This window comes from Branchiostoma floridae, chromosome 3 (assembly GCF_000003815.2).
Source record: "Branchiostoma floridae strain S238N-H82 chromosome 3, Bfl_VNyyK, whole genome shotgun sequence".
NCBI classification, from domain to species: domain Eukaryota; kingdom Metazoa; phylum Chordata; class Leptocardii; order Amphioxiformes; family Branchiostomatidae; genus Branchiostoma; species Branchiostoma floridae.
Window position 1 is genome coordinate 17,464,559 of NC_049981.1, and position 23,804 is coordinate 17,488,362.

The following is a 23,804-nucleotide window of genomic DNA, read 5'->3' on the forward strand; positions in this document are numbered from 1 at the left end:
TCCACACTCAAACATACCTGTCACTGGTGCTGAACACCATCCACACGCAGTCAAGCATACCTGTCCCTGGCATCGAAAACCATCCACACGCAGATATACCTTTCCCTAGCGCTGAACACCATCCATGCACAGTCAAGCGCACTTGTCTCTGGTACTGAAAACCATCCATACACAGACATACACATCCCTGGTGCTGAACACCATACACATAAATGTCCGTGCTGAGCGTCATCCATCCACACTCAAACATACCTGTCCCTGGTGCTGAACACCATCCACGCACAATCATACCTGTCCTTGGTGCTGAATATCATCCATACACAGTCAAACAGATCGGTCCCTCGTGCTTAACACCATCCACATACAAACATTTTATATTATTAAATATAGAGATGCAAACATTTTACAAGCATTTTGCGCACCTCTTTTGCATAATGATATAATTTGTTTGTTGGTAACATTATGTCTTTTTTCGAAAAAGTACTTCAAACAAATTGTACAATGGAAATAAGCTACAGATCAACCGTAGTTTGTACCGATTATTGTACGCACTATAAAGCTGCGATGATTTTTCCCATGTTTCATGCTCAATAAAACAAAAACAATAGCCACAAAAGGCCGTTGTCTATCCCTCACCCTTTCACATGAAAAATTCACAAGTCAACATATAATTAGTCTGGGCGTCACGTTATACATCCGTCGGTTGTTTTTATTACCTGGATGATACCCTTTCTCCATGTGACACCGACTATTCATGACGGAAATTTCAACGGACTAATCAAGCCCCTGCTAGTACCCCGCAGGTATCCGCTTCCTTACGGGTAAGATGTTAAGAGGCGTCGCGTGTGGCGTAACTAGTAGAGTGTTCGGCTCGGAATCTAGAGGTTCCGAGTTCGATACCCGCCGTGCCCCCGACGTTGTGCTCTTGGGAGAGGCACTTTACACGACCTTCCTCACTTCACCCAGGTGTAAAAATGGGTACCTGACTTCGGTCGGGGAAGTAAAAGAAAGGTCTACCTTTACCTTCTGTCTATACTGTGTATGTGGCTATTTTAATATAAGTTATTAAAAATTTGAGTGAGGTGCCACATTGTCCTCGTCTGTCTAAAAGCAAATAGACAAAAACGGTTAAGAGGAACATTTTTTCTCATTATGTATTTTATCAATCAAAAAGTTCAGATTTACCATATATCCAGATTAGGTTTGTCTGCGATGGTTATTTTTCCCACAGGAGCGGTTTAAAGTCATGTCAAAAACACTGTGCTTTGAAGCTGTCAAGCCTAGATGCATATTGGAACTACGTCATAATGGAGAAACATTAAAAAAACCTGCTTTTTCCTGACATCGCTTTTAAACAATTAAAATGGGGTGCAAAGTCTGCCCATGAACTTGTCCGGGAAAGTATGCGCACTCTCCGTCGTTTCAATGCTGCACATCGGCAGAAAACCGTCTTAGAAAGTTGACATCGCGGACGTCACGGTGTGACGTCAGCGGTTGCTCAAGGAAAACAGCAGGGGGTCGTATTTTAAGTTCGTCGCTTGTAAGTAAAATGAAGAATGTGCCAGATTTTGACATGGAGCGGTAGACCACATCTCACACTTTCAGAATCAAACGCGTCCGACACCAAACTCTTAACTACTTCCTCGTGAACGGCCCCTTAAAAAGCACAATGCTCCCCAAATGTATGCAAGAATACATTCTTACCGGCCAGTGCAAAGCACAGACTAGATCTTATGGTCGGCGCTATAGAAGCGGGCAGTTTGAACAAGCGCGGCAGAGAATTGTAGTGCTTTTAGTAGGCTATTACTACATACCACCGAAGGAAAAAAAGATCGCCGCGTTAAGGAGCTATGAACCGAAAGTCAGTAAACCCAGTTTCACCTTAAGTTAGGGCTTAAAGCACCAAGATTTCAGCCTTAATGCCCAAATAAGTCATACTAATGCACGGCATCGCGAACATATACGATAGGTGAACGACAGAGGTCGGCTCCACCAGATGACATAGAGAATGAAATGATTTTGGAAAATTCTGCCCGCCAGAAACTATTAAAATTGCCCGTAATGCGGTTCTAAGGTGGGGGAGGGGGTGGGAAAGGGGGAGCGGGCGCCAAGGGCCTGTACATGAATATGCTGACTTTTTAACAAGAAAAATGCAAAACGGTGTTTGTTTTACGCAATATCACGACATCTGATGGAAACATTAAAATGCGTCGAAATTACGTCATTTATGACGTCATATAAGGTACAAGCGCCGTCCTTTTAAGGGGGCACACTTTTCTCAGGGATTCTTAGGTTAGGGTCACACAAACACACAGACGCAGACACAGACACAGACACACACACACAGACACACACACACACACACACACACACATGCACCACACACACACGCGCGCTCGCGCTCATGTTAACACACACAAAGGTGAACATAACAGGTCTGTTTATAATTTCAAAACACCCCGAAGGCTTCCGATTCCCTCCTTCCTGCCAGACTTTCCTTTAATTTGACGGCAGGAAAGTTTCATCAGCCACCTCTGTATGATCGTCTGACATGTACAAAGCTTACTTGTTGTGATTGTCTGTACTTTGTCATCCTCAGAGTAAACCCTTACTTACCTGTCTCAATATCCAAAGAATAGGGTTTGTTGCCAACACGTTTATGTTGTCGTCATATTGACAATGCAAATGTTTATTCCTCGAGCAGATGTTATGGTCTGGAGGCTGGTGGCAGACATTTCTTCCTTCAACGATCGTCACCTCTGCTTAGAAAAAAACAACAAACGCTATGGAAACTTACAATTGTTAATGTGTATTAATGTGAAGCTGTTGATGTATGGATGTTCTTGTAAACAAGTACATATCCATTGCACTGTATGATCCATATGATGTTGCTTAGACCACGCGGATTTAATTTAAATCTTCTGGAGACCACGCGCGGACGACAAAATTAAAAATCCATGTACATTTCAAACAAACTCGAACGTAGGCATTTTCGTTATTATGTATACGATATATATCGTGTATCGCCCACAAAACCCGTTCACTTGAACCGTAAATGTTATCAGGCACAGTGCCCAAAATATAGGACTCGAGATAAATATATAGCCCAACAAAATATCACAATCTAACTTTTCTCGTTATGGCTACAGTACATATGTCTATTCAATTTTGTCAGGAAACATTATTTTTGTCTCTCATGAGCAACGCAGACGCGATGGTCTATACCTATACATCACACTTACTGCTCACTCTCACTGCACACCACCAACTCTCACTGTCCCTGTTCATCATTTGCAACCGAGAATACCCGTCCTTTGTGCCAGTTTCCATTCACATCCAGACACACCTGCACTTTGCGCTGAACACTATCTATCTGTAAAGACACCTGTCCTTGGTGTTGAACACCATCCAAACACAAATTCATCCCATGTGCTGAACACCGTTCAACACGCATGTAGAGCATCACAAAAAATTGCCCATGTTGTTGATATCCATACACAGATAGGTATACACACTAGTGTCTCTTAAACATCCCTCTTATGATCAAACCTCTAGCTAAAGACCCTACTCGTGATTCTACCGATCCTGAGGACGCTGCCGAAGACACTGCGAGCACCAGGCCCCGGCAGGTTGCCCGGATCCTGGCAGCAGTCGGTCTGTGCGGTCTCGTCGGTCTCACGATCGTCGTGCTGGCTCTGTGGTACCGGGGCTCCGTCAACACCGAGCCTATACTTGTCTCCATCAACAACAAAGTAAGATGACATCCATTCACAATTCCATGATGAGACCAGCCTTTATTTGTAATTGCTGACTTCCCAGTTGCTGGCCACCAGAGCACAGTTTTGTTTTTCTAGTCTCGTAAATTGACTGAATGACAGAGAATTAGCTAGTTCAACCTGAGCACAATTTTCCATTTTGAAGAAAAAAAGACATTCAAACAGAAGTTGTTAAGGATATAGATTAAAAGGGAATGATAGTATAATGACATATGAATTATTGCGAAATATCTGTTGATCTACATGTATGTATTTTATCTACAATTATTAAACTAAATGTAAAAATAAGGGGCAAAATGCAGATTGTAGCAAGCCAACAGAACACAACAGTGTCAGTGATATCCTGTTACTGTTTTACATATAACTGTTACGTTCCAGTTGGCGGCAAACGGCAGGGCCCTGCAAGACGTCATTTTCACTCTGATGACTTCTTCGAAGGTGCGGGAAAGCGAGGCTGATTGGCAGAAGGTTAGACATTCATGTGATTTAAAACCCTGCATAGGTCTCCCCTTTTTAAGCAAGCTTTTAGTCAAATCATATACATTTTCACTAAAATGACATGAACGAACTGCCACGTCTAACTTTTGCACATCTAGCTGCATGCAATGTTGGAAACCATCTAATGAGGATGCGCCCACTGTACGTAGTGAATGAGTACGATAGTTCTAGGATAAGACGAATTCTTGTATCCCAATCCTGGATTTGAAACTCTGGCACAGCTAAATTGTTCTTCTCTGAGCTGGTATTTGGTATTTCGTGCGTGAAATCGTTCATATGTTCATAACACTAGCTATATCCTTTTAAAATGCCCACAATTGTATGTTACAGAGTGCTACAAGAGGCCCCAATACGAATGACACAATTCCAAATGTTACATCTGTTGACTACATGCGCCTTGGCGTCGAAATGATGACTAGCAGGATTGCAGACAACATCACCATCCGAAAGCTGGAAGGTTTCACTTACAAACCATCAGCGCTGTCTGACTTTGCGCCACCAGTCAGCGCTGAAGGTTAATATTACAATACTATTATTCTCTAGAGTAGAAGTAGAATATAATGTGTTTCTTCAAATAACACGTTTTGCCGTTGAGTGTGGTGTTGCGTTGCGTTGTTTTGACACCACACCACACCACACCACGCTACACTATTTTCATCATCCATACAGATTATGTGTATGAATCGTTAGTTTTGAGTCTTCTGTATTGCAGCACTCCCAAAGAAGGTTCAAGTCTGCGAATGGGACGTCTTGAAGCTCGGGTGTGGTGATGGGAAGCGGATCGACATCCTCTCAGCCTTGTACGGCCGGACCAACATCCATGTCTGCCCCGGTGGTAGTGTCCTTACCCTCTCCTGTCGCAGCCCCATCAGCCTGCGCGAAGTCCGCAACCTCTGCCAGGGGACCAGGTCCTGCTTGGTACATGCCTCTAACAACGTGTTCGGGGACCCCTGTGTGGCAACGTACAAGTACCTGGAAGTCTGGTACGCCTGCACTGGTAATTATTGTCTTTTTGTCACCTTGTAGTGCCTAGTGGTACAGGCTTCTTTACTGTTTCTGTAGTAGGGTATATGTTTCCAGGAAAAGGTTGCATCCCTTGTGACACCCCTTAGGAGCACCAACCGAGATGCCCTTCTCAGGATTTGAACCGGGACGTCACAGTCACCAAATTATTGCAACCAGGAATTCAACTCATTGCCTGCTAATAGTTGGGCTACATCCATACTCAGACTGAGGTTAAATAAAAGACTTGCTAGTTACTATATATGTCACAGCTTGTTGTGTTTCCCTTTTATAGGAGGTTCAGAGCACCCAAGCCCTGAAGGCTGTCCTAGCTGGACCCGCTGGTACGACCGCGACGACCCGTCAGGAACCGGCGACTATGAAATCCTCTCCCGCCTCCGGATGGAGCACCCCGGGGAGGTCTGCCCCGCACCCTCGACCATGGAGGCCCGGGCATGCGTCAAGGGCTCCAACGTGCCCGCCTCGCAGACCGGGGATCACCTCTTCCTCTTCAACACCCAGCTGGGCTTGGGGTGCAGGGATGAGGACCAGGAGGGACATCGCCAGTGTGAGGACTACGAAGTGCGCTTCTGCTGTCCTCAGTGATATTATGGAGTCAAACCTGTAGTAGTGATCACCTCTTATAACGTCCTCTTGCCCATTGATATACAGTCAGACATGTACAATTAACCGCCTTTAGATGAGGCCCAACTGGCCATTTCTGTCAGCTAAGATGCAAAGGTTTAGGCAACGACGTTTGTGAATAATATTTCTTAAATGCCGTATCATCTTAATAATCTGTGTTTATCCATATAGAATTGAAATTTTGTTTTACAAAATAACACATTTTCAAACGATGTCAAAGGGGACTCGAGTTTATTCTATATACATGGTCTACATTTGAGCGAATTTAATATTAACCAGCACGCTTATACAACATGGTGCCCAGACCAATATGATAGATGTGTATGATTTATTCACTGCAAATGGTTATATGTACTCACTCATAAGTCACAAGGACACACACGCGCACACATTCATGACTATTCATCTTCTATATATGTTCTATTGAGTGTTCTATTTTATCCATTCTGACAGGTTTCCAGTTCATGACCACAAGGGACAAAAGGATATTGGTTAATTATAATATAATATTCACAGACATATCAATGGCAGTATTTCTGTGCGGGTCTTTACTGCATGTTGCGTAAACGTCAAACAATCAAAATATCAATACAGGTTGTTTTTTTCACTAGAAACGTTTTCATGTATTATGTGTGACGTGGATGGTCTACGCAAGCTGGACTTGTATCGGCCACAGTAGCGACTATTCGATGTTGAGTTGCGAAATAAAAACTGAGCTATAAATTTCTGCTTACTTGATGTGTCCATATTACAAGCACAATAATTGTGTTAGTATTCGGATGAGGCGACCTGTGTGCCAACGTTGCTTCAACACCACAGGCCGTGCATGTCGAATGTCGACCTTGCTTTTCCCACGACGCAGTCACAGTTAGAAGTTTCTTAACTCAGTGGGAATATTCAGCTTGGCTTCCAACCAAAGGTTTTGCTTCATAAAAACTCCCTCAGCTCAATCATGTTTTGTATGCTCCAGTGCCCCAAATAAAAGAATAAGTTATTTATTACTCCGGAACCTTTGTTAAACAAACGGTAACGTCGCCCAACGTAAATACTTATACTAGTATGCACGATGTTAGTAGCGGGGAGGGGGTGTTGGCGATGTTAATGCCGTGTTCAGTGCCATGGGGCTCTTTTATGGCCTCCTTCCCTTCCATGCTGATACTTAATCAACTGTAGCGTGCGTGTGGTAATGCTAAAAATAATGAAACCTTAATTTCTTCCATGCTGATACTTTCTTAACTGATTTCGTGGTTATGCTCAAAATAATGAAAGCTTAATTTCTCACTGTTTGTCAAACGAGACCATATAGCTTTTATGATCAGGAGGGCAAATTTCGGTATTTCCGGACTTGCGCAGAATGCTTAGGTAGCCTTGGCCAAAGTGGCTGTAGAAATGTTTTTCTTGGGATATGTTTGGATTTTGGAGGTGTATATTATACGTAAGGGTTGTAGCTTCTATATTGTGTTGAAAAACAGATTTTTCGTGATATTTGTGGTTACAGTAGGCCTTAGAAGTTAGGTGTTATGGTGTTGTTTACAGGCAGTGAAAGGTCACCACCGATGTTTTGATGGCGTGTATAATTATATATAATATAATTCCGCCGTAAATTTTTTCCTTTTTTTGTCGTCAAATTACTCTTCAGAGGCCGAACAACCATGTCAATGTGATTTTTTCATGTTCTAAAAGTCAGGTAGGTGATTTTTGACAGCCTCTTTCTCCAATAATTCCCATTGTTAAGAATATGCATAGTAAATAATGCAATGTTGCCAGGACGGCACGGGGCTTACAACTAGATGTAGTTTCGATGTATTCCGCTAAGAGCCGCTTCAACGCTTCAAGCTTGGAAGCCAAGTTGACAAGCTCATGTTTCTGTCAAAGGTGTCAAAGGACAAAGCAATTAAGCGCTTTCGTAAACATTAACGTATCATATCGTTAACATCTGAACCAACATGTTTGATAGTATAAGACTATAACTGATACCTACAGATAGATATTTAGAATCAACATTGCACAGTTCTTGAAATGTTATAGATGCATTCTCTTACTACTACATGTAAATGCAAACAAAACTAAAAGTAGGGAAAATGGCAACACATTATGTTCCAAAATTGCACACACTAGTTTCCTGATAAGACCCAAAGCGCACACATATATGTCAGAAGGCCATTATATTATCACTTATAACGCTAGTTCACCTTTATCCGCAGGGTAACCTATATCCGTTGTTTTTTTTTTATTTAGGGATCAGGTCGACCGACGACGGTTTCATACTGCATAATTTAAAAATATCACAATCTGAAACCACAGTCTCGCAACTTGACATCCCTAATATACCATGTTAAAAAACAAAGAACGGATAATGGTCACCTGCGGATAAAGGAGTTAACGGCCACATTCATCCTGTTGGTTGGCTATGGAACATCCTGTTGTGATTTGGTTTTGCAAGACATGTAAACAACTTTGGAAATCTGCAATGGAAGCCTTCAAGTGCAAGATAAAGCAAGGAAACGACACAGCCCCCCTGACCCCAGCAACTAAAGTAACCTTCTCCCCGAAACCCCCCTTGATGTGACACACTGACCTGTTTTTTCCGAAACCCCCTTGATGTGACACACTGACCTGTTTTTTCTGGTTCGACGCAGGGTGACGGTCACGTGAAGGTGGTCTTTAAGGTACGTTCGATCTGATTGGCTGATGGTGAGTCAGGCAAGGCGGCCAGCACAAATTAAACTGCGCCACATCCGTACTCTCCGCTCTGCGGTTTTAAGAGCGTGTACGTAGTCTAATCATGTGCAAGCGACAAATGCTCATTAGTGATTTTTCCTGGAGATTAAGGGGACGCGTATAGCTAGTCAGAATCTGCTAAGCTGCGCATGTTTTGTACCGAAGCTCCACAGACTTGAGCTTGCCCCCCCACTCAACGCTAAGGGATTTCTGAGGTAAGCCACCAACATTTGTAAATTGTATTACCGGGTTGGAACAATTGAGGTATTGTTTTGGTGTTTGTCTCTGTATGTATGTATGAATGAATGAATGAACTTTATTGCGCATGTGTGTGTGTTCGTGCGTGCGAGTGTGTGTATTCGACGGTCCATGTTTCCGTGTATTTGTAGTCACAACCGAAGAACTATAGGTTATGATGAAATCGAGAATTCATGTGCAAAGACAAAGGTTAAGGGTAATTATGGATCCCCGGTGTTCCTTGTAAGGGACAAACAATAAAGTGCACTTTGTCAAACATATTGTTTAATCTAATTTCAAACACTAAGAAAACACAGTTTTAAGTTCGAATTCTTTCATTTAATTGCAAGTCTGCTTTTCTGATAACACACGTCATGACTAGTTACCCTTACTATCTGCAAGGAGGTTATATTCATCTGTCATTCGCCTTGTCGTCTTTAAGTGGGAAATGGCGCAACCTATATACATATGTAGCGTGTGTGTGATCACGCTGAGATTTCGTCATCCCTCCAGCCCTGAGCTCATGAGGGGCACCACGCTGGTCTGACTCACCGCTATTGTATGGGCAGGAAACGGGCGAAAACATCACGTGCCAAAAGCAGAACTTAAAGTAGAGTTCCCAGAACTCATACCTTAGTGATGATGCCAATCATTATAACTGATGCATTGTTTCTCATTGATTGTACAAACGTGGTCCTCAGTTGCATAGATTATAGACAGTGATCATCAAAACCATTATAACAAGAGTTCGTAGACCTCATATCTCCATGAAATAGTCTGATTATGCAAATTACTTCTACATTTACATAATCTATGCTTGGTTATGTTACACCTTTAAATAACTTATGCCGGTCCAAATGTTGATTGTCCAATAATATACCATTGAGAAGAATTACAGCACTTTTATATTAATTATGCAAATTAGGGTCAAATTTATGACATCCAGTTCAAAAGATTAAAAAAAACGATTTTTTTGCTGCAGTACCAAGGTCACATACCAGGGGGCCCCAAATTGAGCTTGACCTTTGTCTTCCTAACACCTACTTACATACCAAATATCATCGTAATCCATCCAGAGGTTCTTGAGTTGTGCTGACCACAAATATCCGGAAACACACACACAGACACACCCAAAACTATATCTCTATTTTTCATGGAGATAATAATAATACTACCGCTAGGAGACTCGTAAGCTTATAATTTCTTCATTTTGCCTTGAGAAAACCTACCAACATACATTTTGTACCACATAATCCTTATGAAAATGTGTTTGGGGTACAAAAAAATGCTAAATGATGTACTCTTCTTCTTGCCAGGCACAATGGCCCCAAGGAACGACTTTGGGCCACCTGTTCACATGGAGGTGACCAAAGATCTGCCGTCTCCTACAGCTCAGGACGGGAAAGCGCCTCCTACTCAGATTGTGTGGAGGAACGTGGTGATCATGAGCCTCCTACACATGGGCGCCATTTTCGGACTGTTCCTGTTGCCTTCTGCACACCCCTACACACTCATGTGGGGTAAGCTGGTTGACAAGTGTCTCTTCATTATCATTATAATAATTAGGTCGATGGGCCTAACGATGTTGGATTTTGATGTCACAGGTCCGCCATCTTGTTGTTGAATTAATGACACATGTGATACTGATTGTCATACTATATGAAAAGGACTTAACATTTTGGCATGAAGTACAACTTTGATTTATATGTATTTGTACTTTCAAGATGATGGACATATTCAATTTTATACTATTTCATCATATTTTGCTTTATCTCACTGTTTCATTGTTCATCTTACTCTATTTTATATGTAATTTTTAACTTGACATTTACAAGGAAGCCAATTACAGACTTTTCAAAATACTACTGGGCCAATCAATCAAACGTCATACACATGTGAGTTTAATAATATTCAGCAAATGACAGTTTTATAATTATATATAGTAATCGTGTCTATGTGCATACAGTTTCCATCCCACAGTGATGAAATGTCTGTGCTCTCCAGCCGTGATCTGTTACTCCCTGTCTGCCCTGGGTGTGACGGCAGGCGCACACCGGCTCTGGGCACACCGGTCCTACAAGGCCAGGCTGCCGCTCAGGATATTCCTCGCCATCATCAACTGTATGAGTCTACAGGTGAGGCCATGTTGGTTGGATTATATGGATGACATCCTCTGCATGGGAACTCTGAAATTAATGTTAGCGTGCTAAGAAGAAAAAGTTTGGTGAAAAAGTTGCCTTCATTGTGAGATCTGTTATCAGAAAGGCTGAACAAATGACTAAACACAAGGAGTATGCTATACCGAAGTATTCATTCAAAGTCTATGGCGCTAACCGAGTCATGTAACTTTAAGTTTAACTCAGAACTTTTCCCAGCGCAGATAAACTTTTTTGTGTATGTATACCCACTTTCTTTGTTAATTTTTCCATAAGAACGATATCTATGACTGGTCACGTGACCACCGTGTTCATCACAAATACTCGGAGACTCCTGCCGACCCCCACAATGCAAAGCGAGGCTTCTTCTTTGCACACATTGGTTGGCTGTTGGTACGGAAGCACCCAGATGTCATCACCAAGGGGAAACAGATTGACCTGACCGATGTGCTGAATGACCCTGTGGTAAAAGTACAGAGAAAGTGAGTCAGAACTTTCTATGCCATTCACTAAATGACCTCTGTGTGTGTCTGTACCCATGTATATTCATGTGCGTGAGGTGTTGTGAGCCTGATGTTGGGTCTCCTAGTGACCAACTTTGGTACTGCAGCAGAATTTTTGCATCTTTTTCATCTCGGAAGTGCTACTGTCTTGACTTTTACGTGTCAAATAGCTTTTGATAAAACTTTGTTAAGTTTAAGTGGTGTAGTTTTGGGGCCCTATCAGTTTGTTGGTTTTGCTTTAGCAAACGAAGCCGTCCAACAGTCACCAGTTGTTGCAAATTGGAGTAAGTCTTAATGATATATTCCGAATTCTCCTGGGAGTGATTGGAATTCCTATCTCCCCTAGGAAAATTCCCCTGGATTCTAATCTCCCGTATTATACATTATTTCAGATGAATCTATAAACATCTCGAGCATTGTATGGGGTTTTTCATCATTCCAAATACACATGTGCAGGGACATGACTTGTGAGTTAAATATGTCATAGGCGAAGGCTCCTGAGATGTTTAAAAAAACTTTTTTAGGCAGATGAAGACATTATGGTCTAACTTGCGTATGCATACTCAGAATGATAAACGACCTATATTCTATCATAATAGATCTTTGTCAAAGTTTGAAATAGGATATTGGGTTCAGATGTGATAGTGATGGAGTACATACTGAAACATTACAATATAGAAGGCCAAATAATCTATGGTTCAATTCAATAAGGTAGGAAACACTGCTTTATTTTGTCCAGACTGTACGCACCTGCAGCTGTGCTGATGTGCTTCATCATCCCCACCCTGGTGCCGAGCCTCTGGGGAGAAAGCCTTGTAACTGCGTTCTTCATCAGCGTCTTGCGGTATGTCCTGGCACTGAACGCCACCTGGTTGGTGAACAGCGCGGCACACATGTGGGGCAACAAGCCGTACGACAAGTTCATCAATCCCTCGCAAAACTTTCCAGTCGCCGTTCTAGCTATGGGTATGTGTCAAATGATTTTTTACTTTCAAATTGTCATATCCAGTACCATTTCATGCCGTAGTAAGTCGTACAAAAAAAACCCAACTTGGATCACAAAAGGGGGGTATACTATCAATGTTTTGTACACCTCCAATACCAATTATTTGCCAATATCATGGTTTACAAAAGTTACTGTTGGAGGCCTGTAGGGGCAGTAGGTAGTTATCCACTGTGTCCAGGTATGGAAGGCGGACATAATAGTCATGAAAACTATTTTTACACCTAGATGGAATGAGGGAAGTTGTGTAAAGTGCTTTTTGCAAGGACACAGCGTCTAGCCAGAAACACAAGGAAGAGAACTCATGACCTCTCTAGTACCTCGTTCCCACCAGCCAAGCCACTCAGATATTTGATGCCACATTTCTTGTAAGCTCCCAAATATATTAACGGATGGCATATTGACACCAACAGGAGAGGGCTGGCACAACTACCACCACACTTTCCCTTACGACTACGCCACCAGTGAGCTGGGCTGGAAAGTCAACCCCACCACAGTCTTCATCGACTTCATGGCGCGGCTCGGCCTGGCGTATGATCGCAAAAAAGTGTCCCCTAACGTCATCCGTGCCAGGGTGTCTAGGACTGGGGACGGAACATGGGAGAAGTCGGCACAGTCCATCGATTAGCTAGCATCCTAATGGCAATGCACTGTGCACGTGTACATGTACATAACATTATAACAATTGTCCTTTTGGTTATGCTTGAAATTCTAAATATTGTCCATGAGCAATCCAGGTGATAACTTTTTTATCTGGTTCATACTTATGCCTCGCCACTGTGGCATGTCTCTATCCATTAGATAAATTATAAACTTAGAACTCATTTAGAGTATGGCTTGCAAAATCATCCTTGGGCCCCTGTAACTCTAGACAGTTATTATCACATGCTTATTATACTATAGGCATCTCGAGCATTGTATGGGGTTTTTCATCAAGGTTTACCATTATTTCATTCGCAACTTATCTCTGGTCTGTCAACAAAAACTTCACACACAAAAAATAGACTTATTATTTATGGTGAGTTCACATCACTTTGTTAATCATTGCAATGTAGATAGAGCAACAATCTTAAACCTGACATCACTGAATTACTCTTGAACACACAGATTATTTAGTATTAGGTATACTGAATAAAGATTCTTCATTTTTGTTCTTTCACAATTCTTCTTTGACTTTAAAATTTTCTTTCAAATTGCCATTCTATGACATCAGTAACCATTTTCTGATATTCATTTTTCAATCAACGGCATATATGTGCTCATTTTAAAGCAGCTCTGTACAATTTATACTATTGTCAAATACAATTTTTAGATGACTGAGAATTGATGTGTGCGCAGATGTCATCCATAATTAAATCAACATTGTGCAATATGAAATCAGATGCAGAGTGCCATGCCTTTTCCCCTCTGGTAGGTATGGTTGAGTCTTCTCTGCCTCCTCTAGTGGTTTGAAAGCAAAGCAGGTTGGACTTGGTCATGACCTGATTTCTTCTCAGTAACTGTTTAACAGTCAATGTTGTCTGTAGGTACTGTCAATAGACCTGAAAAATGACATTGTACAGAAGTCACAATCTATCTTTTAATGCTTAAAGATACAATGTTGATGAGCTTATTAGCATTATCAACACTAAATTGTACTGACGTACCTGCTGCTGTCATACATGTAAGGTACAAATTTATATCTGCAAAAGAAGGTTAAACTTACTATTTCTTAATCTTTTACTACATATTGTAAAGGCAGATAAGGACAATGTCTTGTAAAAGTGTTGGTTAGATGAAGTAGCCATGAGACAGAACTAAGTGTCATCTAGTTCTAGTTAGTTCTAGTTCTAAATTTGAAGAAAGTTGTTTTTCCAGAACTGCAGATATCACTTAATCTTATCTAATTGAAACCTTACATTATGTAACTTTGTTACTTACTTTGGGTCATTCTGTATGATTTGATAATGTTCCTATGAAAACCAGTACAGAATATTTGAATCAGTGACCAGTAATATGCAAATCTGTCTCTGACCACTGTTTCTAGCTGGTAGACAGTCTGGGATGTTTATGAGTTTATGTAGTTATAGGGGTCAATCCACCATTCAAACTGCTGGACAAGTCACAGTGGGAGCACTTCCTTATTGTTCTCACCCTGGGCAAGAAATCCCCAGGTTTAAGCCTTGTCTGTTTTTATATTCTGATGTGACACCAAGTGACCATGCAGTGTGGCTTAGCTTAAAGGTCTACTATGCAGTTTTTTGCGCTCAAATTTGAAATATTCTAGAACTAAGAAATCTCCGATTTACTACTACTTTTTGACACTTTTGTAACGTATAGAATTAGCCTACAAACATTTCGTCCTATGCGCGCTGTAACTTGTTGACCCCCCTAGTTAGGCACTGGTGAGAATTCAAACAAGAATTAATCATCAACGGTTATTGGTCGGGAATCTCCGGTGAGTTCCGGGTGCGTGAAAGGTCACGGTGAACCACGTGAACAATCTCCGGGTAGGCTCGGGCAGACTCGGGACTACTCGGATTTCGTCGGTGAAGAAACAAAATGGCTGAAACCCAGCGCACATTCCCAGGTTTTCAAACGCGCTCGCATGGGGAAAATATCGACTCCTGACATGCCTTGAATAGTGTTCCGTAACGTGGTAGGCTTGATTCAACAAACTATATAAAGAAATGGCCGAAAAATGGATTTTTTGTTTTCAGTTTGAAGCGCAAATAACTGCGTAGTAGACCTTTAAGGTATACTAATAGAGGAGATGTTGGTAGCACTACATGTAAATGCAGCTACATACGTTGATTTTCATTATTGATGCCCTCTTGAATCGGCGGATGCTCTTCTGGATTCAGTACCTCTTGCACATTTCTCTATCAGAAGAAAAAAAAGTGACATCAGTTCTGTACACATGAAACCAGAAGTTCTGTTGCAGTACCTATGGAAGCCACTAGGGGGCTCACACCCAATACACCAAGTATGAAACCAATCCATTAAGCCGTTCTGGAGGTAATGTTACATGTATCTTGTTGACAGACCAGACACACGCATAAACGTTCATTAAAATATAACCTTGATGATATATGATGCATAACACAGTTTTCATGGAGATAAGCAGCTCATAGTCAATTGCAATATATCATAAGATGAATATAGATGTTGTTAATTGTCACACAAACTGTCTGAAAATCACAATTAACAGATAAAAGTTGGATTATGGGATTGTACATCATGTTAATGTCTCTGAATGGTTTAAATCCCACCTGTATTTTGACTGCAATTAGCCACAGGATGAAGAAAAGTACAGGAGTTCCAAGTTGAGCCTACATGAAAAACCACAAGGGATAAGTATCAATGAGATATATATAAGAGACATGTGCACTAAGTAATGGTGTCAATAGAACCTAACCAATAGAACGCATACATGTAAGAGGATCTTCAGTCTGATAAAATGAAAGTAGCCTGCTGAGATAGCCTACCCCACTATAGCTTAGCCCACCTTTTTTGGAAAGGCCCTCAATAACAGCAATGTGGGTCAATGATGTTTTACACTAGGATTTCAGAATACTCACAACATGGAAAGATTCTACAGACAGGACATCTGAAGTCAGGCTGATGATATAGATGATTATGCTGCAAAGAATGCAAGATACAGTCAAAGAATGTTCATTTAATATGTCCATGTGTGTCCGTCTATATGTCTGTGTCTCCAACCTACTTTGGCTATTAGTAGTAATTATACAGCTTGCATAATGCAACTACATTGCACAATGACAAGAATCTTCAAGTGACTTGATGACCAAGCCATCTTATATAGAGTCACAGTGTTGGAAAGTCACTGGGCTTATCCATAATGCTATTATAGGAAATGTAACTCTTAACATGTGAGATGAAAATCAGACAAAACAGTTAGGTCGGTAAGCTTAAGAGACGTTTGTGCCCTTCTGTGTGAACTATCAGTGATAGTACATGTATATAACATACCTGACAGTCGGGTAGACTAGCAGTTTTACCAGTAGGTAGTAATGACTTTGTCCTCCCACCTTCACACTGTCTGTCAGGTCCTGTTCTCTATTACAGAGAAGGAACAGAGCATATTAATCAATTTGCTTCATATCAAGACCAGCAATAGCACTTTGCGCATTTCAATGAGAAGGGGCCTACTCTACAGCAGTCTGCCAGAAGTGGTGTCCAACTTTCATAATTATCTTTTAATACCCTTTCCCATAATTGCTGAATCTTAAGCATAGAAAGTATGACATATAGTATGCTACAGTCAAGGGGTGGCTATGGGTCTGGTACAAAACCGTTTTTCTTGCTGGGCCGGTCCAAAAAAAATTGTGGACTGGATGTTAGACCGATTAAGAAATGAACATATTATAATGGCAGGCATTCACACATTTCGGGACTTAGTACCAGTCCAAGAAAATTACAAAAGCAAGTAAGTTCCTAAGTTCCAACAGTCAAACCTAATATAACGACCACGGAAAAGTCCATAAGATGTGATTGGCTCAAGACAACTGCTTTGAAGTCCACTCCAAAATTTTCAGTCCCTATAATAAAGACACATTGTCAAAACTGACCACATGCCTACTGCAAAGGCAATCAAGTTTTTACAGATGATGAGGCCCAGGTTCAGAATTGGACCTAGGCCTGATCCTATGGACCTGAACCTGGAACTATACATTTTCTGTTCCAGCTAGTGTGTTACCCACCACTAGTATCTGATTCTTTTTCCCCTCAGGACATTTACCCCCCAGGACTTCCCCCTGTATATATATGGTTATCATCAAGGAAGAGATTACATGTACATCAGTACATGTACCTCCGTGCCTACTTAAGAATTAAGTTGTTTCTTACGGTCTGAACAGTGCAGTGACGAAGATGGCCAGTTGTGAGATGCTAGCAAGAAACATGATGACACAAGACAACTGGATGGCTACTCTCTCATTGTTGTAGAAATCCTGCATGGAGAGAATATACCATCTCATAATCCTGCCTAAAATATGATTAACGGTTCTTCTACAAAAATGAAATTGATATTAGAATTTTTTTTTTCATTGAAATCTACATGTATTTTACATCATGTAGCTATATCATCTTTCAACGTACTGGGTTGCTATGTACAAGAAGTGTGCTAACACACCTAATAGGAGGTATGGTGTCACGGTTTAGCCTGAGATGAATTCATGTGAACTTACTGTGTCATTGTACAAGCTTGTAAGCTTGAACGCCAGAGGCATCCCTCCAATCATAGCCAGGGACTGAAATATAACAAAATATAATGTTGTACATGTACATAGTCTGTCTACTAGGCATATTCGGTCCTTAATTTCTTTAAATGATCATTTTGTCAGGTTATCAAAACAGCTATAGGATGGGCCCAGCAGCATAAAGAATTGGTATCTTATCATCTATAATTACATGTAGCTGGTGACTGTACAATGGACTACTGGAGAATGACAATACTTACAAAATTATTAAACATAGTCATCAGTCGACTTGTTCTCTGCAGGTGCTGTAAAAGAAAGAAAAAAATTACATGAGCCAAGCAATACCTAATATTATATAAACACTAAAATATCGACAGTGATTATTGAATGTTGAACTGTAAATTACTGTCTGTACGTAGTCTATTACATGTAGGAAGGTCCTGTACTGTAACCTACAGCCATGAAGCATTGATAAACCACTTAGGCCGAAAAAATATCTAGTCCACAACTTTAACAGATGCATACTGACTTCATCATGATAAAGGAAAAGATGAAATTAAATGTGTTTTAGAATACCCACTGCATGTATAATGTTATTACTTACATGATAGAGTGAGTGGTGAATATACCACAGTAATCCCACGGTAGCAAACGTGCCAAAGTATGCCAGAAAGACCGAGCTATCATGGTCCAGGGCAGCCACCAGGTCATTCTTGTACTCGTACTTCAATGCCGTTCGAGAGGGAATGTCTTTTTCACTGAGGGACACAGTTTGATTTAAAAAAAACGTCAGTGAGTAAAAGATTGTCAAAGATAAACCAATACAGTGCAGTGTACAGCGTTGATTTTTCACATGATGTGTCAGCTGCCATGTTGGTATCCCTATTTGTATAGTCTGATATAAATTATTGCAATTTAAACTTTATATATTCAATTTTGAGCACGATTTATTCAATTTGGAACCACCATTCCCAAACCAACGCTACACTATGTTGATAGAGAATTCTTAGCCATATGAGAATTCTTACCAGATATCCAGGATGATTAAAGTGGCCACGATGGCAAACACACCATCACTGTAACCTGTATAGGAGAGAAAGCAAAAAATCACTTCAAATCTGGTACTAAACACATGTCATCCCTTGTAAATACAGATTACTGGACCTGATTTGGACCTGTATATCAATATTAATTCAAAACCTCAGAGTCCAAAAGAATTAACATATTTTTATTTAGATATCTTATCTGGCTATGAAAGGTTGAATAAAGTAATCCTGATTGCCTGAATCAAAGTAACATTAGTCTAAATTCATATTCTACTCTCTTCGGTAACTTTGGCTCTCTTTTAGATAAAGTTCAACAGTTGATAACACCATTTTTACTACCCAGCAGAAATTTGTTTCATGTGGTAAATTTTTAAATAATGTTTTACGTATTAGTTAACGATTTCATATTTTAAGACGTCTTCAATAGCTGCAGCACTTACATTCCACTCTTTCCTTATTGACTTCCATCTCGTAAGATTTCCCCCTCCGGACAACTTCTTGAGACATTTGGAACCTTCCTCCTGTAGGTTGAAGTTAAGCATTTTATTACAAAATCAACACTTTGAATTAAGTATGTCCCCAATGGCATAAAAGCAGTGACACAGTCAATATTTGAGTTTTGGCAATCAGATCAAATTCAGTGGCTCTTAGTGGAATTTGGATCCAAGGATAACCCCAGCTAGAACATATTGTAAGTGTTAGAGCTAAACATATAATAAAGCTGAAAGTGGTACCAAAATGAAGCATCAGTAATTCCCAAGGTACATTGTATGTGATACTTAATAAAAAAAAAGTTATATCTCTGCATATGTACAGATTTTCAAGACATTGTTGTGAAGATCTTGATAGCTTTTATTATTGTGACAGTTGTAGAGTAATCAAACTGAATGATAAAACTTTTTTTTTTAAATTAATGACTTTGCAAAGAAGCTGACTAATGACAAGCATGCCAGTAACTGGAATCTACCGGTTTGGTAACATGTCTATTACATTCTGACTAAAAAGAATACAGAATAAATGTACCTGAGCATTTGCTGATGAGCTTGGACAGCTGGACAGCGATGTTAGGGCTGAACAGGATCATCACCAGGAACACATAAGACTGGAACAAACACAAAGTCATTCCTCAGGGATTTGTGTATCATCAATCAAGACTTTAACAGCATGCTACAGTTACTGTATTAGCATGCTATTCTGTGAAAGGATAGAGCTTTCCCACATATACAAAATTAACAATGTCATGCATCTGGAAGTGAATAATCAATAATAGATCAATGATGTTAATAGAAATCTCACTTACAAAATTAATTACTTAAGATGAAAAAATACAAACTTTAGGGTCATACCCACAGCAGTTACAAAGGAAAAAGTTAATTTTTTTATATATCTTGTTATTGAAAAAAGATGTTGGACTTACTATAACAGAGGTGACAGGAGCAAACACAGCAGCAAATGTACAGAGGATGGCATTTACCAGGACACGTAGCAGAAGTGCATTCCTCACAGCAGTCTGCAAACAAAAGGTACATTCAGGAGTTTTATGACTGGCAAGGATAGGCTTTATTATGAGGATTTTTCATATTCAAGGAATCAATATACCCAGTTAACAATATCTTTATTTCTTCTTCTTCTGCATATCACTGCATACAAATATATTGATAATGCAAAACATATTCTTACATTTTGAAAGTTATCTAGGCCACATCAAATTCAATTTCTCAAATCTCTTATCAAGGGCATCATAATGTTATTTTGATTTCAAGTTCTCATTTCTGAGTCACCCTGAGCCTCCTCTGGGAGCCCCAAAACTGCCATCCATTATCATAATATTCAAATCAACATGGCCTTACGGGTAGATTTTCCTGAAAACAAATCTTGTAAGAAATCAAACAATGGGCCAATGACACCTCTGCTCGTGACATGCAGGGACAGGGACAACTCACCATGTTCTCTGAGTTCCTGATTGACTCCTCCATGGTTTGAGGGTTGCGAAACACATGCAGCACTACTAAGGCCTGTAAATATTTTTGGTACAGAGAAAGACAACCACAATTATATTTACATTTCAACAGGGGAAGCATGTGCAACAGATTGACTCAACTTCTTTTGGTTTTGTTGAGTCATAAGGTTCTTGGAATCTCCAATGTTGTGCCTTTGGAATTAAGCCACTTTAAATTTCCTCACTTGAATTAAGTGGAGCTGTCAGGAACGTTAAATGTTGGAGCTTGCAAGCATGTTTTGAGGAGAGCTACACCTCATGCAATCATCATTAATATCTAAGATCCTGCCTTATTGAAAATGGTTGAGGTCCTGAATTCCAAGTGTGAGTGGGTCAAATCTTCAACAGCTTGTACTTAAGTACAGCACAAAACTAGTATGCCACATTTTAAAGTGGTTTCAATTACTGGTTATGTCAAACAAGTACCAAATACACTTTTATCTCACCTGTACCAGGCCCAGGACAATGATACACACACTGAACAGCACAATGGCCAAGACAAATTCAGGAAATGTTCCCATTAATGTAAACTGAAAAAAAGGAAACAAATATTATTAGTCATATCAATCATTTCATGATATTCCTTTTACTCTGCTGACATTTTGGAAACTTTCTCCCTCAGGGCTTAATGAACAACTTGGACTCGTGTCACATTGGGCCATAACAACAAAGATGCTTTCCCAAATGTAACTGGATTCTGTATATACTTAACTTCTTACAGTTCTAGCTATGTACATATAATAGCATGGACCAACAAAACATGAGTTTGAATCACAGCTGTTGTCAAACACCCAACATGCACGCTACTGGAAAGTGTCTGTCTTTAGGACAGAGGGTTAAGCCGTGGTGCACAGTTCATTGTGCTTGTCAAAAAGAGCTAGTGGAACTTCCCTGGTGCATGATTTAATAATCATCTGTCTCAGCTTGGAATGTCAAAAACAGTGCATGGAAGAATAGCTTGTCAGTGAGCTGAACTGGATCGATAGCACTTTTTAAAATAATCTATTGTTTTACTCTGTGCGTTCAGTCATTTTTTGTAACAACTTATTATCAAGTCAACATTGCCTAATGATGACTTACAGTAAAAGGTAGAAATGTGATGATCATCATGATGAGCAGATTGAGCAGTGTGGTTACATCATCCGCATGTCGTATGATCTGGAACAACCTGGAATAACGGCAATGTGACGTACATGTACATTGTCTATTACCAAGCCAATTAACTGATAACATATTATAAGGACCACCAAGAATATATTAATATATACTTACAAGATGATGATGATGAGATACAAGAACAGACTAGGTAAGGACCTATACACACGTAGCATTCAGATATAGCATACTTACCAAACATGTGCAGACCATGATATGGCCACCACAAAGAATGACAAAATGTAGATGAGAATCTTGGGTAGAAGCTGGTAGAAGATAACCTCCCTTAAGTTCTGTCAAAAGTAAGAAACAAAATGATTATTATGTTCAGATGAAATGGTGCTATGCTTTAATAAAAGTTGCAGATAGGGGATACTGTATTTTGTTAATTACCACAAGCTTAGCATTAATCCTCGTAACATTAATCCTCTTTGTTAAATTGCTTATGACCCAAATGACCCTGAAAATAACAGTAAAAACACCTACTTATCATCATTGAACAAACAAAGAGATTGTACAAAACATACACCTTTCTCAGACTGATGTTACTGAACATCAAGCCTTACGAATCATACTTCCAGTTCTTGCTTGCTGCTGCTATAGGGGTTATTGAATTAAATTAAATTGAATTAAATCATGGTGAACAATTAATCTTTGAGATACAAAGTAACAAAGGACTTTTCTCGATGGATCTTATCAAAGAAGAAACAGCCGAAGAATACCTCAAAACCGATTCCCTGGGAATGCATTCATATTATTTTTAAAACTATTTTCAAAGTGATTTATGATACTGTAATAATGCCTCCACCCCAGAGGCGTCGCCAAAGAAATCCGGTCACTAACATCACGATCCACACACGTGTTGTGACTAACACCCGCAAGATGATGATGTCATCGCCTTACCTTGTCTTTTGGTATCTCAGTGTGGGCTACTGGCAGGATCTGTAGAAAACATAAAACTGTTGATTTTCTCTTCTTAACTTACGTAGGCTCCGACCCGTTCACGGTCGAATTAATTATGGGCCCCTTTCTTTTCACAGCTGGGCGAAGCTCAGGATACCGCGCGCGGTTCTGGATGACATTCTGTTGGCAGACTTCTACTAGGTGATGGCTCAATAGATGTGCATTTCAGTCTAGGACTGTCTTGGAAAAGTAGCTGGTTCTTTTCTTTGTTTCATCTTCTTCTTTTTCTTGTGGAAAGATGGTTACCGTTACCAATTTTTAACTGTACATCATGTTTTTATGCATGTACTTCCGGGTTGCAATTGGCGCCCTTTCTTAACCATCAGCTCACATCACGCCCCGAAGACAGGGGCAACGAAATAGAAGAAAGGAGCATGTTTAACCTTATTACACACTGATATTCTTACCATGATGGTTGCCACGATTGAAAAGATGGCATCGCTGTAGGCCTGCATTCGACCGGAGCTTTGAACATGGTCGTCTGCCATCTTGGTGGTGCTGGGGATTGTACATTTGTCATGTCATTATGGTATCATGGTCAAAGGGGATCCAGGGGACCATTTCCCCTTTATGTTAATGGAACATCCCTAGCATTAGTATGTCAAAGGTCATCCAACTTGACGGTAGTCGATGTCATATAATGATTAAATGCGCCAAATAGCAAGGACCCCGACTGAGGGAACTGAGCGGCTGGATATGATTTCGGAGGCCAGTTTACCTCCTTGGTAAGGTGATTCCTTCTGTGATGAATCTGACCAGCAGAAACGTCCAAGCTCCTTATAGGAGTACCAGGAACTTAAAACGTACTTCAGGTTCGTCCAAAAGACCGCACGCCCGCGGAAGCCATTGTAAGGAACCCATATACTGTAAATGGAAAAATGTTCGCGGTGGATTAATAT

General features: G+C 40.4%; 3 protein-coding genes across 9 annotated transcripts in view; 2 read left to right on the forward strand and 1 right to left on the reverse strand.

Moving 5' to 3' along the window:
• LOC118410833 overlaps positions 1-7,249 on the forward strand; it is an 11,285-nt gene extending 4,036 nt beyond the window's left edge. The window contains exons 2-6 of the mRNA XM_035812669.1: positions 3,556-3,752; positions 4,155-4,244; positions 4,605-4,788; positions 4,987-5,271; positions 5,572-7,249. Coding sequence (XP_035668562.1) covers positions 3,556-3,752; positions 4,155-4,244; positions 4,605-4,788; positions 4,987-5,271; positions 5,572-5,882 — 1,067 coding nt within the window. The 3' untranslated portion in view covers positions 5,883-7,249. The remainder of the gene's footprint in view (positions 1-3,555; positions 3,753-4,154; positions 4,245-4,604; positions 4,789-4,986; positions 5,272-5,571) is intronic.
• A 1,358-nt stretch (positions 7,250-8,607) lies between these two features.
• Positions 8,608-13,901, forward strand: LOC118411307 (stearoyl-CoA desaturase 5-like). Of its 2 annotated transcripts, none has more exons than XM_035813499.1 (6): positions 8,608-8,857; positions 10,196-10,399; positions 10,860-11,014; positions 11,312-11,517; positions 12,278-12,504; positions 12,955-13,901. In XM_035813499.1, exons 2-6 carry the CDS (start codon positions 10,201-10,203, stop codon positions 13,167-13,169), a joined length of 1,002 nt encoding a protein of 333 aa, XP_035669392.1. In that variant the 5' UTR covers positions 8,608-8,857; positions 10,196-10,200; the 3' UTR covers positions 13,170-13,901. The 2 variants fall into 2 exon arrangements, with proteins under 2 accessions (XP_035669392.1, XP_035669393.1); XM_035813500.1 differs by having other exon boundaries at positions 8,609-8,857; positions 10,884-11,014.
• Positions 13,543-23,471, reverse strand: LOC118411305 (endosomal/lysosomal potassium channel TMEM175-like). 6 transcript variants are annotated; one of them, XM_035813496.1, is made up of 19 exons: positions 23,313-23,471; positions 22,846-22,884; positions 22,138-22,235; positions 21,868-21,955; positions 21,234-21,317; positions 20,732-20,803; positions 20,206-20,298; positions 19,812-19,890; positions 19,229-19,309; positions 18,771-18,825; positions 18,347-18,500; positions 18,003-18,047; positions 17,731-17,793; positions 17,390-17,493; positions 16,514-16,600; positions 16,102-16,162; positions 15,793-15,852; positions 15,330-15,402; positions 13,543-14,082 (listed from the first exon to the last, which is right to left on the reverse strand). In XM_035813496.1, exons 1-19 carry the CDS (start codon positions 23,391-23,393, stop codon positions 14,045-14,047), a joined length of 1,455 nt encoding a protein of 484 aa, XP_035669389.1. In that variant the 5' UTR covers positions 23,394-23,471; the 3' UTR covers positions 13,543-14,044. The 6 variants fall into 6 exon arrangements, 3 of the variants coding, with proteins under 3 accessions (XP_035669389.1, XP_035669391.1, XP_035669390.1); XM_035813498.1 differs by lacking the exon at positions 13,543-14,082 and adding an exon at positions 14,411-14,745 and having other exon boundaries at positions 15,278-15,402; XM_035813497.1 differs by lacking the exon at positions 13,543-14,082 and adding an exon at positions 14,411-14,762 and having other exon boundaries at positions 15,276-15,402.
• Between the last annotated feature and the right edge of the window lie 333 nt (positions 23,472-23,804).

What these genes read in the sequence shown, in the direction of transcription:
- LOC118411305 (XM_035813496.1), bottom strand. Translation starts at nt 23,393, where the DNA reads ATGGCAGACGACCATGTTCAAAGCTCCGGTCGAATGCAGGCCTACAGC. An exon ending in TCACATTTCTACCTTTTACT is followed by an intron (nt 21,318 to 21,867) that starts GTAAGTCATCAT and finishes CCTTTTTTTCAG; the next exon opens with TTTACATTAATGGGAACATT. An exon ending in TTAATCATCCTGGATATCTG is followed by an intron (nt 18,501 to 18,770) that starts GTAAGAATTCTC and finishes TGTGTCCCTCAG; the next exon opens with TGAAAAAGACATTCCCTCTC.
- LOC118411307 (XM_035813499.1), top strand. Translation starts at nt 10,201, where the DNA reads ATGGCCCCAAGGAACGACTTTGGGCCACCTGTTCACATGGAGGTGACC. An exon ending in CCCCTACACACTCATGTGGG is followed by an intron (nt 10,400 to 10,859) that starts GTAAGCTGGTTG and finishes TCCATCCCACAG; the next exon opens with TGATGAAATGTCTGTGCTCT. An exon ending in TCAACTGTATGAGTCTACAG is followed by an intron (nt 11,015 to 11,311) that starts GTGAGGCCATGT and finishes TTTTTCCATAAG; the next exon opens with AACGATATCTATGACTGGTC.